Source organism: Tiliqua scincoides, chromosome 1, assembly GCF_035046505.1.
Source record: "Tiliqua scincoides isolate rTilSci1 chromosome 1, rTilSci1.hap2, whole genome shotgun sequence".
Classification (NCBI taxonomy): Eukaryota; Metazoa; Chordata; class Lepidosauria; order Squamata; family Scincidae; genus Tiliqua; species Tiliqua scincoides.
In genome coordinates this window covers 186,905,401-186,924,441 of record NC_089821.1, presented here as the reverse complement: position 1 = coordinate 186,924,441, position 19,041 = coordinate 186,905,401, and the positions used below count along the sequence as shown (strand labels likewise).

The window sequence follows — 19,041 nt, the reverse complement described above, 5'->3', positions numbered from 1 at the left end:
CTGCCCATCCTCTGCCCTCTCTTCTCCCCGTTCTACCCGTCCTTGCCCTGCTCCATCCTCTGTGCCAGGCTTAGTTGCCTCAGTGGGCTTCCCGATGTCTGCCAGCATGCGTGGGAAGACTCTAGCTTTCACACCAGTGTGCTGGCAAGTTACGCTGCCGCAGAGTGCTTTCTGGCAGCCTCCAGTGGCAGAATGTATATTCTTCCGGTGCTACTTTTAGATAGGATTGGGCCTTAATTATATCCGTTAGGTGATGGGAAAGACACATACTTGAAATGTAAAATCTCTTTTTATAAAGAAATTTTTCATTGCAGTGAAGCAAACAATTTGATGATCACAGGCTCACTAGTGCTAAAGGGCACATTCTCAGAGGCATTTTTAAAAATCACTAGAAATTTTGAATGTACTATACACATGTATATGACAAGCTTGCCTTTGTTTATCTAACCCAGGGATGTCCAAACTTTTTGGCAGGAGCACCACAACATCTCTCTGACATTAATTTACATTTCAAATTTGAATAAATTTACATAAATGAATATATTAGAGATGGAACTTATATGTATGAATGGTCTTACAATAGCTCAAGGCCTATAAAATTCTTTGCACAAACCAAGGCCAGCCTTTCCTTTGCTGCCGCTGCTGCATCACAGATGTGAAATGGCAAGCAGTGGAGGGAGCCCTTGTCCCACAGCTCATGGGAGAAGTTGAACAGTCGCCCTCACGCTGAGTGCAGTTGCATTGGGCCAGCCTGGGCTCTAGCAAGTCTCTAGAGGACCAGAGGCTCATTGGAAACTGGGGGCTCCCTATGGGCCAGATTGTGAGTCTGCGAGGGCTGCAAGTGGCCTCTGGGCTGGGTTTGGTCACCCCTGATCTAACCTAAGGGTGCTTTACACTCAACATTCTAAAGCAGGACAAAATGGTCTATCAAGTGACATGAAAGTACCAAGGTAGTTGTTCACATATGGTTCTCTTGAGCTTGCTGTGAAGTGTGTGTTTCAGTGATTGTGTTTGATCCAGTTTGGTTCCTGGCTAGGAAGTGTGTAATTGGATGGTAAGTGTGTTGCATTCCTTCTATAGTGTCTGCTCTTAAGACATTGTCACTTCAACTCCACTTCAATCAAAAATCACATTTCCTGCCACAAATAGCCTAAGGGCACAATCCTAACCCACTTTCCAGCACTGACATAAGGGCAATGTATCTCCAAGGTAAGGAAACAAACATTCCCTTACTTTGAGGAGGCCACCGTGAGTGCCACCCAACTGCAGGATGCAGCAGATGTCCCACTGGCACAGCTATGCCAGTGCTGGAAAATTGGTTAGGATTTGGGCCTAAGTCTATATACTCTGCTGTAATCATTCATAATATGGCAAAGAACTGGTTTCTGATTCAAGGAATCTTTTTTTTTTTTTTAATTTAGGCAACACAAACCTTTCTCTATTCTTTTAACTGTGCATTGAACCCAAAACTACAGTCCTTCTTAATTTCCACCATAATCTTCAGTACTTTCCCTATTTCTCCTCTTCCTTACAATGTCAGTATCTACCTTCTCTCCTGGTTTCCATGTTGGGTTTCTCCTTTCTCTCTTTCTCTCTTAGCTTCCTCATTTTGTTATATGTGTAAGTCCTGCTACAGAAAGGGCACATTCCTTAGACATACTGCTGTGAACTACTAAAATAAAGCTGTGAACTACTAAAATAAAGCAAGGAACCTTAAATCAGTGTTGAAAAAAAGTTACCTCTGATCCTAAACATTTTGTTCTTTAGACATGTAAGATCAAAAGTTTATGGACTTTTGGCTTCAGGTAGAGGATATAAATTGCTGCTATTGTGGCAGGACAAAACCTGAAAATATACTGGAAAAGCAGGCTATTGTATAAGCACAAATGTTTAAAATCAGGTATCACTCCCTTTTAATTGTGATTTTTGGATACATTTTCTTAGAAGTAGATTCCTCTGAAATCTCTTAGACATCCTTGTATGATTAGGATCAGAACATTTGGAGATTTATGTTCTGCATCTTAAACTGAGAACCTTCTCATTGAAGCCTATAAATTATGCAATCACTTATAACTTGTGATTGCATAATTTATATATAATTTGTGATCGAATGGTAAAACAACATTATGGGCACATAAAAGTGCATCTGAGAGCAAATAATTTATGAAAGCCCAGAAATTGTAACTGAATTGCAGCATAAGAGTAAGAGAATTGCAGCATAAGAGTTACTTACGTGGGAGTAAGAACCATTGAATGCTGTGGTACTTGCTTCCAAGACAACATACACAGGACTGTGCTGTTAGTCCCCCTTCCTTTGATCAAATAACGTAAGTGCACATAACAAGCTGCCTGCCATTAAAATCAGGTTCTCTGTATTTATGATTTATTTTCTGTTTTGTTTGTGTGCTTCGTGTTTAGAAAGGAAAAGCAAAGATGATTTATGTTCTTAACTGCAATATTTTTAAAACTGGTGAAACCATTCCAGTTATGAAAGACTGGCAAAGCTCATTTTTGATACTTTTAACATTTTATATTTTGCATATAGCTGAAAGATCCCTCAAAGGCACATGTTCAGATATCTTTTTGTTTCATTCTTTAGCCTGTGGCCGGGGATTCTACAAGTCATCCTCCCAAGACCTGCAATGCTCCCGCTGTCCTATGCATAGTTTCTCAGACAGGGAAGGATCTTCACGATGTGATTGTGAAGACAGCTATTACAGAGCACCTACTGATCCACCATATGTTGCATGCACAAGTGAGTTGTTCATGAATTTAATCACAGTGGATATTGCTTAGCCAGCCACAGGCGCAACCATTTATAAGGTGCTGTCTCTGTAGTACACAACTTTGGCCCTTCCGCATATCAAATAGTGTTTGCAAATGAAGTTTAAACTGAGCCAAAAAGTGGGGAAAACAGAGACTTAGAGAATCTACATAAATATAATTTCCATGTTCCTCCAGGATAACTTGGACAAGCTGCTTGGGAAAGCACGTAACCAGTAACAATGGAAGAATGTGGTTTTTCTACAGATATTTACATTGTCATAAAGAGTATACATAATGTGATGCAGCACCAAATGAATAACATATAAAATAAAAAGTAACCTGTGTGGAATTTGATTGAAATGTAATGGGATCAAGCTTAGTGTTCCATCTGCAAATAGACTAACCTGCAAAGATTGGTGGTTCAAGTAATGAATTTTTACAAGTTCCTCAAAGCTGAGCTGTACCCAGCTGTAAATCGCATCAAAACTGATTAAGAAATATCTGAATGCATTTTGTTTCATGCGTTTTAAATGGGCACAAAAACTCAAACAGGAAGGATTCTGTATGAATCAGCTTCAGAAGTGCATTAACTTATCCCTTTAATTGCACAGAAGAAAAGCTGCTAAAGCTAGGTGTAGTAAATACATGGAGAATGGCTATCCTGTTTCCTTAATGGAAAATAAATAAAGCTCCTTGTCAAGTGAGTTCAAGCAGGCTTTTTGGTAGCTTGTAGTAAGTAAATATAATGAAAAGTTTATGTCTTGGCAAGCTTTTGCCTAGGTAATTAAAACATGAGCTAAATTTTCCCTGATGATTTTTCTTGTGCTTGTTTCCCTCTTTCTTTTTTGTGCTTGTGTTTAACCAAGGACCTCCATCTGCACCGCAGAACCTTATTTTCAATATCAACCAAACTACTGTGAGTTTGGAGTGGAGCCCTCCTGCTGACAATGGAGGAAGAAATGATGTGACCTACAGGGTACTGTGCAAGAGGTGCAGCTGGGAGCAGGGCGAATGTGTTGCCTGTGGGAGCAATGTTGGATATATGCCCCAGCAAACTGGATTAGCAGACAACTATGTCACCGTCATGGACCTGATAGCTCATGCTAACTACACTTTTGAAGTCGAAGCTGTGAATGGTGTTTCCGATTTGAGCCGTTCCCAGAGGCTGTTTGCAGCTGTTACTGTTACCACTGGTCAAGCAGGTAAGTTACAGAACCCTGCAGTTTTGGAACACATCTGAGACGGATGTTGAAAATTACATTTGTCCACAGCTGAAGTGAGGTGCTACGCATCCAGCTTGCCCTCAGCAAATTTGCAGTGCTCAGTGCTAGGACAAATGGTGGTGATGCTAGTGGGACAGGTATTCCTTTGAAAGAACACGTGGGGTAGTCAATGACTTTCTGGAGGAATGGCATGGCATTGCTAATAGTTGCTGTTACCCTGTGGCAAGGAACAAGCCTGGGTTGCAGGGCCAAAGCAAAGGCAAGAACTGTTCTCTTGTGCCAGAGGTGGAACACTTCAGCCACATCCTGTCACTGCATGCCACACAATATAGAATTGAACAGTTAGCAAATGTGTATGGGCTACCTAGCCAAAGTTAACAACACTGAAGTCTCCTTATTTCCATGGGAAAGTTAAGCTTATCATTAGAGCATCAAAGTGCTAACCTTCAATCATATTGTGTTCTGCAGTCTTAATTTGCTGCCTCACATTCTGAATGCAATAAGACATGAATTGACAAACTGTGGCCCAGAGCACATTCATTTTTATTCAGATGTACTAATGCATTGACTTGTTTTTTGCTTGCTTGCTTGCTTCTTTGTTGTACCAATGACCTAGTACAGTGATTCTCAAACTTTTTGGGAGATTTACTCCCAAAGTAAGTCTTTGCGGGGAAGGGGCAAGGGCAGCGATGTGATCCCCAGGATCATGTTGCTAAGGAGGGTGAGGGGGGGATGCTTTCACTTACTTTCTATGGAGTTAGGGCAGCAGCAGGCTCCAGGAAGTAAGGTGAGCCCTGCACAGCCCTTGGCAGAGCTCCCCAATGCTTAGAATCTTCAAATGGAGCAATCGCTAACTCCTTTAAAATTATCGCCTCCCCTCGCCTCCCTTAGCGACGTGATCCTGGTATCGCGTTGCTGCCTCTCCCTTTCCCCTGCCCTTTAAAGGGATGAAGGAAGCTTTAGTCAAGCTTGTGGGTCATGACCCACCAGTTTGAGAATCACTGTCCTAGTATTTTTAAATTCTAAAATGGGAAGTACCTACTTGTTTATGATACAGTTTAAATCCTCTTTTGGCATCCTGAGTTGCTTAGGTGCCTGTCAGTATGTTCCGTATTCACATTCCTCCCTCAGGATTATGCTTCCAACTTATTTAATACTTCCAGATATTTGATGATGAGATTCAGTGAGAATGTGACAATTATTCTTTGTTTCTATATTTATGATAATCTGACAGGTGAAATGTCAGGGAAAATAAAATCAAACTACGCATAACACCCAAGGGGCAAAATGTGTTTTAGTGGTTTTGCATGTTGAAATAGGAAGTTTCGTATTCAGGAATGTGAAATGATAAATTACTTGTTGATAAAATGATGGTCTGGCAAGTCTGCATTTTTCTATGTGATGCTGCTACAAAAGATACTGGAAACAGAAACATTACCCCTGAGATACAAGTGAACTCCTCAGATAGCATAATAATAATATTTTCTGGGGTTCACGCAAATAACTGTATTTGGGAAATTAGAGAGTTGTTTTGGAAATATTGGTTATTAAAGGACATTTAGAGCCCAATCCTGAGCTCGGCGCCCTGGCTATGCACTGGAGCGCACTGTCACAAACTTGCTGTAAGGCATGTCTGTGAGGCTTACTGCTGGGCCAGTGCCCGTGCTAGCCCAGTGCTGGCCAGTGCCCATCCTCCAAGCCACACCACGGTAAGCGGGGGCGGGGAGGAGGCATTCCGGGGAGGGGGGAGGCGTGGGAAGGGCAGAGAGAGGGCAGGTGAAGGCATGCCAGGGGGAGGGAGTGGGGAGGCAGGAGGCGGGTCCAGTGGAGCTCGGCTCCAGCAGATCCTGAGCATTTGTGTAGGGCTTGGCGCCCTACACAAATGCCTTTACTTTAGTCGGCGGTAAAGTGAGTAACCCCACTGCGGGGCTCCTTCCCTTACCTAGGAGAAGGGGATGAAAGTCCCCTTCTCCCGAGGTGCCACCCACGGCAGGCTGAGGCGCACAGGATGCTGCAGCAGCTGTTCTCGGCGCCACTGCAGCTGTGCGCCCTGGGCAACTCAGGACCGGGCTGTTAGTCATCACAATTTATGCAGTGCAGGAGGGGATATGCCTAGAGATCAGTAGAATCCTTTTTGTTTGTTCTTATTCTCCATTGGCCCTGATACATGTGCACATAACCCTCCAGACACTGCCAACCAGGCCCCTTATGAACCTCCCATACGTGGATCCAATCACACTGCTCATCTATCTAGTGTTTTTAATCATAATTTTTACCACTTTATATAGATATTATAATTTATTTAAAATATGTTTATATCCTGCCTTTCCTCCCGTAAAAGAGGGGCATCCAAAGTAACTAACATCAAAGATTAAAATGCAAAATAATGTTAATGAGTATTTTTAGTGCAAATGTTTATTGGTGTAAGTGTAATTTTTCATGATACTGCTGTCTGCAAATAGTTTCTATTCAGTGAACATCCTGGATTTCCTAATATTTTATGCCATAGAAGTAGATGACGGTTATACATAGTTGGATGATGTTGTATCAGCAACTGTTTTTGAACAGAATTTTCAATACCTTGATTCAAACATTTCTGATCCATTTCCTGTGGATCAGAGTAAAGAATTAAGAGTAATAGGCAGATAGGTTATTGATCAGTTGTATCACCTCAAACTAGAATATATTTCTTGTAACTGTCTGAAGAATTTTGAATGTCTTGATTTTTTTTTTTAAAAAATAAGATTCACATTGGGAGAATGTTTTGTACCTCAAGTTTCAAAACTAAAATAATCTGAATATCTACCTTTTGAGTTCTCCCTATTTTCTAAATGTTGACTTGGACTCTAAGAGGGTATGAGTGATCTGAACATGTTTTATTTAATGATTTCTGCTGAATCTGTCCACTGCCTATGTATCTCCTGAAAATTTGCTGCTGAGGTTTCCTGAACCATCAGTTGATTTGCAGAGGAAGGCAAAGCATGGACTGGTGAAAATTACTCCCTGGAGTTAACATAAGTCCTTTCATTTAGGAAACACAATTTTAGGATACAACCCAGTGTTTTCGTATTACGCTGATGGGTGAGAATTTTTTTTTTTTTTGCCTTTTGCTATGCCAAGCTGTCTCTCTGTCAGAGGTCTCTCAGCTCCTTGGAATTCTTTTAAGTTTATTATCTGTTTCTGCCATGATTTCTTGCTGATTCCTGCTATGAATATGATCTGAAGTGAAATAACATTGTTTAATCTAAAACTGCAGCTAGCTACTCATTGATTTTCTCAGACCAAGTACCAATTGCTATTTTGTATTATGGGAAGGAGGACTGCACCTTTGCAAGGCAGAAACAGAAGGTTCCAACTCCCTCGTTTTTAAAATCCTGTTTGGGTTTCAAGTGGCAAACTTGGAACACACTTTTTGTATAATAAGCAGCCAATTTCGAAGACAGAGAGAAATGTTAAAATGTATTTTTTAAAAAAATATTCATTTACATGGCTTACTGAAAGTGAATGGTACACATGAATTGCTGAAGTTATGGTGCCTGGTATGTAACAGGCAGGGCAGCATGAGGAACTGTTTACCTCCACCTTTCATTGTGAAACTGGAAGTAGATCACAATTTCATCAGGTAGCTGTTCTGAGGTGTGGGGAGGCATGCAGAGGGGGCCACAGGCCCCGTGCACCCTTCAGAGGACCAGCAGGACGCTCAGATATGTGAAAAACCCCTTTTTCACTGCAGCAGCACAATCTCAGAAGTGCTGTTATGGAGTTTCCACCTCTCTCATAAAGTTTGGGAATCTCTGTGATAGAGTGGTACCCAGTGCTAAAACGTTTGGGAACCACTGTGCTAGCATACATTGTGGTCACACATAGGATTGGGCTGCCCATTCATTAAAACATCATACATATCCTATCATAGCAGAGTAGAAGTTACCATGTTTTCTTCTCTGACTTACCCCAGAAGCACTGGTGGTCCTAGTGGCAAAATTGCTGCTTTTCTGTGTTCCACATCTTGCCCAAGGTCAATGTAGTTTGTACGAAGTTAAGCAATTATTCTATCTGTATGTATGTAAGGACAATTCTTAACTATTTCTTGCACTTTGAATCGCATGAATACAGTAACTGGGTATTTCAGATTGGTGATTGAAACCACATATATCTATTCTGTGCAAAGACCAAATTATAGCTAGAAAGTTATCATTGCAACTTTGTCCTTCAATATGTCCATTCTCAGTTTTCTTTTTTGTATCATATGATTAGCAGCCCAGTCCTCAGTTGCCTGGAGTGTGGGGCTGCCGCGGCACCAAAACTGACTGCTGTGGCATCCTAACCACAAACGGGTAGCCGCCAGCAGCTCCTCAGAGGAAGGGGATATTTGGGTAAGGAAAGCAGCCCTGCAATGGGGCTACTCGATTCTGCCGCAGCTCTGGAGGTGCTGCAGAACCAAAGAGTTCTGTGTCAGGCTATGTGGCCCGACGTGGAGCTCAGGATCCAGTGGAGATGAGCTCCACCAGTTCCGCCCTCCTCCCGCCCTGCTCCCTCTCCCTGCTATATAGATGCATTTCACCCATGAATTCCTAAAGGCACACACAAGAAAATTTATTGGATTTAACTTCCAATAACCCAATTAAGAAGCCAGGTATGAAAATTATTACATTCTGTAGTTTAGAATAGTTTTGTCGTGTAAATGCTGGCTTCTACAGTTAATAGAAAAGGAAATATTTTAGGGAGACATAATTGAAGACCATAATTGAATATAAAGTCTTGGAGCTCAGTAGAGAAAGTCTTGAAAGTCATTACCCCTGATAACTGGGTAAGAGGCTCTTTTTCAAGTGGGTGCTTGTCTTTTATTTAGCAGGGGGGGAGTAACTGCAGCAGTGTCTTTTCTAGTGGCTGTCTGCTGGTGTTCTTTTACATCTTTTTAGATTGTGAGCCCTCCTGGGACAGGGAGCCATTAGCTGTTTGATTTTCTCTGTAAACCGCTTTGTGAACTTTCTGTTGAAAAGTGGTATATAAATAATAATAATAATAATAATAATAATAATAATTCTGAGTAGAGAAAATCTTGAAATTAGAGCTATGCCTTGGGCATTTGCTTTGGCATGGGAAAGGTGGGATATAAGTAAATAAATACTTGTATTATTTTTTTAAAAAGTTGTCCATGAAGAGAAGGAAAACCTTACCCTTATTCATAGCTGCATGCAGTTTTTATTGATGACTGTTATTTTTTGCTTTATGCAAAAAAAATTGATGACTGTTTTATTGATGACTGTTACTTTGTGCTTTATTTTCTTTAGTCACTTGTTTATGTGTGTGTGTGTGTGTGTACTTGCATATGCCTGAACCCAATACAGGTTGCTAGTGTGCTATTGAATTAAGTAGCCATAATAATGGCTTGTACATCATGCAGTGATTTTTTTTCCCTGTAGGATCAGTTTGTTTCTGTAAATTCACAATTTGGGGTTGCAGTCGCAATATGCAAGTCATTACATAAAGATAATATTAGATTATTTAGAGAAGATGAGGAAGGGCTATAGAATATGCACAACTTGTTAATCCTCTTTTATTTTGCCTACCCAACACCAAGCCCCAAGGAGACAAAGAAGCCATGTCAGAAAAGGGAAGAGTGAAGCCAAATCAGCTGAGAATAGAAGGGCAGATGGCAGGTGATTAAGATCAAATTTTTTGTTATTTTGGAGTTATATGGAGGAGATGTATGTAAAAGGATAATTGACACAGCAGGGCCACATTGCTTAGGCTCCATAATATAATTATTGTGTGTTGTGCTATAATTAAAATTGAAATTGGTATATACCATGCACAGGTTGTACCAAAAGGTCATAACAGTGTTGCTCATTTGTTTAGTCATCTGTGCATCAAAATGTGAAAGAAAGCAGTCAGGAGCGCAAATTAAAATGTATTATTTTAGTTGTGCTTTTAAGCACTCTCAAGAGAAATTTGGCATCTTAGACGTAGGCATTTGTGCTGGCATCTACTTGCCAGGTCACAGTAAGTCACTTGTAAGTTAAGTATAAAGGCTAGTTTAGTGAATTGGTATGCTGAGTCTTTTTAAGTAATTTGTCATACTGTCCTTGATCCCCCCACTACCATTGTACAATTAAACTGAAGAACTGATAAATTACATTTTGTTAAATTCTAATGTGTGGTTGAGGCTTTGTAGTAGACAGTAAAGACATTTTCATGTTTGCTGTACATTTCTTGACGTACAAACTATATGATACAATTTTTGAGTTAGAATGATTCCTTAAATTTCCTTATATTTGATATTAAACAAGGTAAGGATATATAAGTGTGCTAAAGCGGCAACCAAAGATGGCATTTCTAATCAATCAGCATGGGAATCTTTTTTTTTTGGGGGGGGGGGGTAATCATCATTGCATGTGGGCAAACAAGGTGCTGTGAGTAGAAAGGATACACATCCACAACCAGATGTCCTGTTCAGTGCTTTTAACAGAGATGACCAGCACTGTCACATCTGAAATATAATTTTCATAAACTTACTGTAAAATCAGACCAATTCAGCCAAAGGCAGGTTTTCAGGTGACTGGTAACATTATTAACAACACAATGAGGAAGGTTTGGTTGTTGTTATGGAATTATCAAATGGGGTTGTAATAGTTCTCAAACTTATTACTCTGTGTTCTTTCTTTCTCCTTCTCCATGTCCTCGTATTAAAGTGATTCTCAAAATGGAAGAGTGTAGAAGATCTGAATCTGTGCTTTATCTGTAACAAAATTTTTGTTCCACAAACAAATTATAACATTACTGGATAATAATGTGACTGGGTTAATCTCTCATAATTTTAACGTTTTCTGCATTTTAAAATATTGTAATTGGAAGTATTTTCTTCTGGAGTAAAATGCTACACATTTTCCTTTGAGTCTATTTAATAATGACTTCAGAGAGATGATTCCCTGATTGTTTTACACTGGTGTAACCAAAATAAAGTTAATTGTCCCTTGTGTCAGATTAGTCTGTCAGGTATCTGACCAGATTTAGTAACTGGTTTTATGCCTGAGTTAAATCTAGAAACAATGGCTTCCTTGTCTCCATGAAACAAGCATCAGGCCAAAAATAAGAAGTCTGATGATTCAGGTGATTATAGCCACTATCACTTTAACATCATAAGATGCAGAAACCAAGATTGTTGTCTTTGCTTAACAAAAGTAGCATTGTTCAGCAATAATAATAGTGGAACAGGAAAAAAAAAATGTTCTGTACACCATGGGAAGTAACGCATTTCAGCCAGTTTCAGCTCTCTCTAAAAAAAACAACAAAATTATCTGTCTCTTGCTTTATGTCACTTCATACAGTATAGTGGTACCTGATAGTATGGCATCTGGTATTTGGCCTTACTGCCATAGTGTGGCACAGCCTTGCCTGGCCTGACCCCAATGGAAGCAGAGATAGCTGGGGTAGTGGTGCACTATGATGCAAGATATGACTGAATGGCTGTATGGTCCTTCAGAAGAGGCACAGTTTGGGGAAGGAGGGTGCCAGTCAAAGGTGGGAGCAAGAATTAGCAGCAACAGAAAAGGTCACTCCCTCTTGCTTCAACCACAGCTATAGGGACCTACTGATATCTCTTTGGCTGAAATAGTGGTACTTAAAAGTGCTTTACCTGATTAAATTGTGCCTGCTTTTCACGGTTTGTGAATTGAAACTTTATGGTTTGTCATAGAAACAAAATTTCCATAAGAAAAAAAAGTTATGTGTAACAAGCAGCATTATGCCTTTGTAACTTTTGTTTAAGACTTATTCTAATTAACATAAGCTTATTTTAAAGTTTAAATTTACTTTGAATGTGCAGTTGCAGAGCCAATGAGTGCAGAGCTAGTATTGAGGGAAGCCCCCTGCCAGTCATTGGAAATGAGCATCACAGGAAGATGCAGTTCCATTAATCATGGGGAGGTGTCCTAAGAACACCACACCCACAAACACAGTGCAAAGATGCCACACCACCCTCAGCCCCTTCAGAAGCTACAGTGACATCAGCAAAGGAAGTGCAAAAGCAAAGAACCCTGCATCCATGATTCTCTCATCCACCCACACAAACATCCAAGGAATAGTGTTTGAACCACAGAAAAATAGCTCCCTCAGAAGAGGGCAGTCATCTGCAACAAACTTTCTCTATGGCAAGTCTTTGGATCTCTGTAGGGACAGTCACCAGCCAGAAAGAACCTTTTCACCAGAGGAGAGAGTGAGAATAGGTCACAGGAGGAGTTTCAGCAGCATGCAGGTAAAGTCTCAACAGCACACAGGTAAAGTCAGGGTCCTAATATCTCACTGCACAAAGGCATAGGCTGGGAACCAGGTGAGATGACGTTTCTACCTTGCCCTGTTTTGATAGGCTTATTTATAATTCTTAAACCTCAACATTATTACTGTATAGTTTGATAAACAGCTCACAGCTGTTAATAAGTAAATAATAATAGGAAGTAATAAGCACAAAATAGGCAGAAGAGTAGTGAAATCTACCATGCAGCCCAATCCTAACCAACTTTCCAGCACCGATGCGGCTGCAGTGTAGCCCCAAGGTAAGGGAACAAATTTTCCTTTTTTTCTTAAAGAGACTTCTATTACTGCTGACCACCACCACAGAATGCCACACACACATTGTTGGCATAGCTGCATCAGTGCTAGAAAGTTAGTTAGGATTGGGCTATTCGTTCCCTGATAGCTTTTCCTAGAGACGGAATTAAAATCCATTCACTTTCATACAGACGTGAGAACTTGGAATTTTTCATTTATATTAGGACAGTATGCGAAAAAAGAATTCAAAGAGGCTTGTGCACACACAAATACTCCCAACTTTTGACAGTAGCTTTCTTTGTGCTGTATACATAGAATGCTGGTTTGAAGGATCACCTGACCATTAGAAGAGACTGGTGTTTCTTTAAAGAGGCTGGTGTTGCTAAAATGCTTCTGACCGAGTCCTTTGCATTCTAGACAGTGTGGTTTCCTGATCGTTGTTTGAAAAGCACAAGTCTGAAAGGGTCTAAGCCAAGATAACTACCCTGTTTGCAGGAATTCTATTACTTTCCCATCTCCTATTTGTGTTCCGCAGTTCTCTTTACAAAAGACCTCCATTGTGCGAAACAATGTATTTGTTAGCTTCTGAAAAACTGAATTTGAGTGGTAAAGCTAATTAGATGCACACATATTTGGAACTACTTTGTAGCAGTTGTCAGCTTCATAAAGACAAACTTTATGGGATAGTGCTTTGAGCCTACCGTTATATTCCTAAATGGTTATGTCTGTGCACTTACCATATTAATCACCTATTAATATAAAGTCACAAGTCACCTATAAAGTCACCTATTATTAAAGTCACAAAGTATATCAATATGATATACTTCAGTGGCAGACATCTCCCTGACTCACCCTGTGAGCACCCTGACTCACCCTGTGAGCAATTTGCTGAGGTTGCCGTAAATCGTCAGTAGTAGTTGGTGCCCTGTGTTCTGTATTTAATGCTAACATAGCAAATCTTGATTATCTTATTTTTTGCTTCGTTAGTGATGAATGAGAGCAAATTTGATGTAGACAAGCAGTCTGATGGAATGATGCGGAGCCATCTATGAAAACATCTGTACAAATCCACCAGCGCAGTAAATTATTGCTACAGGCAAAAGACATTGATCCAAGAGGATCATTAACAGCTTTAGCCAACTGATCCAAGTAATAGGGTAAATGAAGGAACATTATCGAGTCTAAACTTTAAAAAGCTGTCCATTTTAATTGATAAATCATTGTCACAATTTTGTTTCAATTTGGTACATCATGACTTAAATTCACTTTCTTCTTGTGAGCACAAAATAAATATCAACTAAGTAGTAAAATCTACCCCCCTCCCCCAAATAAACTCATGTAGCCACCCTTCTCTTCATTTACCAGGAGGTCAGTCACAAAAGAAGAGATAATTGCTTCAAGGCAGCAAAATTAATCCATTATGAGTAAGAAAGGATGATGTATGTTCAGTGACAAAGTACATGACAGAGATGTACGTACAAACTGGTAGATTCTTCTTCTGGAGTGGATGCAAGGACAAGAGAAGGAGACCTGTGAAAAACAATTAACATGACTTCAGACTAAGCTATTCTTAATTATCCACAGCATGGATATTCTTAATTATCCATAGCATGTCGACATCAGACAATTAGTGTCCCAATTTTAACAATATTTTATGATTAACAGCAGTCAAACATAAAGAGCAAGAGTAAAGCCAGTTTGGTCCCAGTGTTACATAATGGCATGCACATGTTAATACAAGTCAACAAAATCGCAACCATCCTAGAAAATAGAAATCCAGTTGTAGCTTGGCCGATTCACAGTGCAATCCTATGCATGCATACACTGAAGGAACTCCTATTGTATTCAGTGGAGCTTACTCCCAGGGAAGTATATATAAGAGTGCAGCCTCAGATGAGTTGATGTGTTATAAGTAATCTCTAGATCTGGTATCCAAAGAGAAGCTTCTTCCTTGCACACACTGAGGAGGAGGGTCAGCTGATTACTCTTCTGATGGCATGCCCTGTGCCTTATGGAATGCCACCCTAGTGAGACCTTGAGGGGAGACTTTTCTGACTGTGTGAATCCTGCCAGTAGAAGGAAAGGCTGAAAGGCCCTATGCACATGCTTCCCTTTTGATCCTGACCTATATATCTTTTAATTTGCTAGTATGATTAAGCATGTGGTAAAGCATTCTAATTTAGCAATTTACTGTGATGTTTCTAAAGCAAAATATGCATGGCTAGATATGAAAGAAATGTTGGGGTTAAATCAAATACAATTGTTTGCCTGACTTTTTTTTAAAAAAATTCTTTTTAAAAAAAATACACAGTAACACTTAAGAATTTGTACTTTGTGAATAAGTATCTGTTCATTTTGTGTTCTTGTTTTATCGGTAGCATTGGTTTACATCACAAAGTATACCAGAAAGCAAATATCTTGGTGGGCTTTTACTTTATAGACTCCAGAACTATAATATCAGTGTGAAGGGTCTTTGAAGTCCTGATTTTTTCCTTTTTGTGCGAAACACTTGAAAACAGCTGAAGTGTTAAATGTAATTGAACACAGTTGGCTATATGGCAATACAACTGAACAAATTGACTATAAAGTTCACTGACACACATGAATTTATACTGAAATGTTTATTATCCAGTTTGTTAAAGTGTTCAGTGTGCATGGTCCCAAAGCATTTTTTCCTCCCAGCTCTTCTGGCATACCACAAATGGTAAAAACCAAGTACCTGTTTGATTTGTTCACAAGATCAGCAACATTCAAGATTGTTCCAGAGGTTATCATAGGTATTTACTACTTTCATAGAATCATAGGATCATAGAAACATGGAGTTGGAAGTGACCTAAAGGTCATCTAGTCCAACTCCCTACCTGTAGCAGGAAGTCCTCCTAGAGCATCACCAGCAGGTGCTTGTTGAACTGTTGCTTGAAGTTCTCCAGTGACGGAGAATCCACTTCCTTCAGCATTGCCGAACCACTCTTACCACCAGGAATTTTTTCATGATATCCGATTGGAACCTCTTCTCTTGCAGTTTGTATCCATTGGATCAAGTTCTACTTTGAGAGGCAGCTGAAAGCAAATTTGTTCCTTCTTTCATTTGACAGCCCTTCAATATTTGAAGAGCGCTATCATATCTCCTCTCAGCCTTCTCTTCTCCAGGCTGAACATACTAAGTTCCCTCAACTTGTCTTCATAGAGCTTGTCCTCCAGCTCCCTGATCTTCCTTGTCACTCTCCTCTGAAACTTCTCCAGTTTGGCTGCATCTTTCTTAAAGTGAGGTGTCCAGAATTGGACCCAGTACTCCAGGTGAGGTCTAACCAATGCGGAGTAAAGCAGAACCACAATTACTTGCAACTTCGGTTCTATTAATGCAGGCTAAAAGTGTGTTAGCCTTCTTTGCAGTTACATCACACTGCTGACTCATGTTCCTCTTGTGATCCACTGGCACTCCAAGATCTTTCTCACACGTTGTGTTGCCAAACTAGATATCACCCATCCTGTACCTGTGTCTTTGGTTATTTTTGCCCAAGTGCAGAACCTTGCATTTATCCTTTGAACTTCATCTTATTCATTTCAGCCCAGTATTCCGTTTTGTCTAGGTCTTCTTGAAGGCTTCTACTGTCTTCTGTTGTATTTGCTACTCCGCCCAGTTTGGTGTCATCCACAAATTTGATGTATCTCTTCATCCAAGTCATTGATGAAGATGTTAAAGAGATCCGGGCCCAAGAGAGAGCCCTAGGGCACCCAACTCAAAACCCTCTTCCAAGTTGTCATGAAGCCACTGGCAAACATCCTTTGTGTATGGCCATCCACCTAATGATAGTATCATCTAGCCCATAGTTTCCCAACTTGCTGATTAGGATGTCATGTGAAACCTTGTCAAATGCTTTAGAGTCCAATCCTGTGGTCCATGCGGCGCCGACCACAGTCGCAAACGTGCTATAAGGCACATCTGCAGGGTTTACCACTGGGCTTCCGCCAGAGCTGGCTCAGCTCCGGCTGGTGCTGAGCTAGCGCACGGCGGGCGCCTGCGTTCCACAGCTTGGCGGTGTCTGTGACCGCCAGGCTGTGGAAAGGGAAATGGGGGCGTGTCCAGGGGCATGGGGGAGGCGTTCCGGGGAGGGGGGAGGCATGGCTGGGGGCATGGAGGAGGTGTGTCGGGGGGCGGGGGAGAGGCAGATCTGTGGAGCCAAGCTCCGCAGGATCCAGGGCACTCAGGCAGGGCTGCATGCCCTGCATGAGCGCCTTCACTTTAGCAGCGACCAAACAGTCGCCGCTAAAGTGAGTAGTCCCATTGCGGGACTGCTTCCCTTACGCGGGGGAAGGGGACAAATGTCCCCTCCTGAGGAGCCTCCCGCAGTAGCGCAGGAGGCTCTGGATCCAGCAGGAGCCCTTTGTGGAGCCGCCACGTCCCACAGCTGAGGATTGGGCTGTTACTGAAGTCAAAATAAATTACATCCACAGCATTCCCACTTTCTGGTAAGCTAGTAATCCAATCAAAAAATATGAGATTTGTCTGGCAAGATTTATTTTTGACAAATCCATGCTGGGTTCTTTTGATCACTGGGTTGTCTAGATGTATGCAATTTTATAATGTTTTTGTAATTTGTTCTAATGTCTTCCCCTGTATTGAAGTCAGACTGACAGGTCTGTAATTTCCTGGGTCTTCTTTTTTTCCCCTTTTTAAAGATTGGGACCACATTAACCGGCTTCCAGTTTAGCAGCACCTCCCCTGTCCCCCAAGATTTCTCAAAGATAATTGACAAAGGCTCTGCAAGTACATCTACAAGTTCCTTTAGTACTCTGGGATGCATTTCATCTGGTTCAAATGACTTGAATTCATTTTTAAGTGGTTTCGAACTAGTTCCCTGTCAATCCTAATCTGCAAACCTGAGTCATCAAGGTGAGGATGTAAACTTATCCCTCCATCAAAAAGGATCCAGCATCCACATTTACACAATCCTCCGAAGACAGATGCAAAGTAGGAGTTGGGAAGCTTTGCTTTTTCTTTGTCTTCAGACACCAATTGGCCGTCCTTATCAAGGAGCAATCCCACCTCTCATTTCTCTTCCTCTTCCTTTGGGAATACCTAAAAAACCTTTTGTGTTGCTCTTGACATCCCTGGCCAGCCTCAGCTCATACTGAGCTTTAGCATTCCTGACCCTCACCCTACAAGACTGGGCTGCCTGCCTGTACTCCTCTCTAGTGATCAGCCCCATCTTCCATTTCCTACATGCCTTTTTTTTAAATCTTCAGCTCCCCACTAAGATGCTTGTGCAGCCTTGTCCTTGCTTTTTGAGATGTCTTCCCCTTTTCTTTTTCATAGGGATTGTTTCTGACTGCTTCTATAGACACTGATTCTTAAGGAGCTCCCACCCATCTTGGGCCTCTTTTCCCATTAGTTCATCAACCCTTGGAATTCTACCTATCATTTCTGAGCTTATTAAAATCAGCCCTCCTGAAATCTGAAAGTACAGGTTTCACTGCATTTTCCTTTTTCTCTGCATAAGATTGAGAATTGCAGTAGTTCATGATCACTTTCCCCTAAGGTCCCTAATACTGTGACCTCATCAACACATTTCTCCTGCATTCCAGTCATGAGAGTCATCCCACCAGGTTTTGGTTATTCCTGCGAAGTCAAATATACTTTCGCTTGCTAGAAGTTCAAGTTCATTCTGTTTATTTCCTGTCCTATAAATAAAGCTCATCCTGTTTATTTCCCATACTCCGTGCATTCATATATATGCAGCATAAGCCTTGGAGGTTATGACCCAATGTCCCTTCCCTTTCTTTAATTATGCTGAGCCACTCCAAATATTCCCTAGTTACAGTGGTGTCCTGAGGGTTTCCATCTGGGGCACTTACCTGTGAAATAAGCTTCTGGCTGATATCTGCAACCCCCTCTTCCTTCAGTTTAAAGTCCCCCAATCAGGTTTTCCATGTTTCCACTGAAAACATTCTTCCCTCTCCTTGTGAAGTGCAGTCCATCTCAAGCCAGCAGCCTTTCATCCAGGAAGCACAGTCTGTGGTCCCAGAAACCAAATCCTTCCTAATGACACCATCAATATAGCCAGTCATTCATCTAGACCAGAGGTGCTCAATAGGTGCTCAAGAGGCAAAATGAGTAGATCGCGGAGTGCTGACCCCCCCCTTCAGGTGCCTCTGGGAGGAAATGCCGGGAGTAAGGCCCATTGTACTCAATGGGGCTTACTCCCAGGTAAGTGTGACTAGGATTGCAGCCTCACAGCCTAATCCTAGGCATGTCTACTCAGGAGTAAGTCCTGTTATACTCAGTGGGGCTCAAGGTACACCAACATACATTGTACACATTTATTGGTACATAGAGAGATGTATGTATGTATATGTTATGATGGCGCGAACATTGTAAAAAAACCTCTGGTAGATCTCCGGGCCTTGCTGGGTTTCAAAGTAGCTCTCGAGCCAAAAAACTGTAAGCACCCCTGATCTAGACTCTAGAGTATCCTTCCCTCCTTCTGAAGTCCTCTGCCTGTAA

The 19,041-nt window shown here is 41.2% G+C and overlaps 1 protein-coding gene across 2 annotated transcripts in view; it reads left to right on the top strand.

The window, feature by feature from the left end:
• EPHA7 (EPH receptor A7) overlaps positions 1 to 19,041 on the top strand; it is a 183,129-nt gene that overhangs the window by 70,556 nt on the left and 93,532 nt on the right. For both annotated transcript variants that reach the window (XM_066612748.1, XM_066612740.1), the window contains exons 4-5: positions 2,600 to 2,755; positions 3,633 to 3,968. In XM_066612748.1, coding sequence (XP_066468845.1) covers positions 2,600 to 2,755; positions 3,633 to 3,968 — 492 coding nt within the window. The remainder of the gene's footprint in view (positions 1 to 2,599; positions 2,756 to 3,632; positions 3,969 to 19,041) is intronic.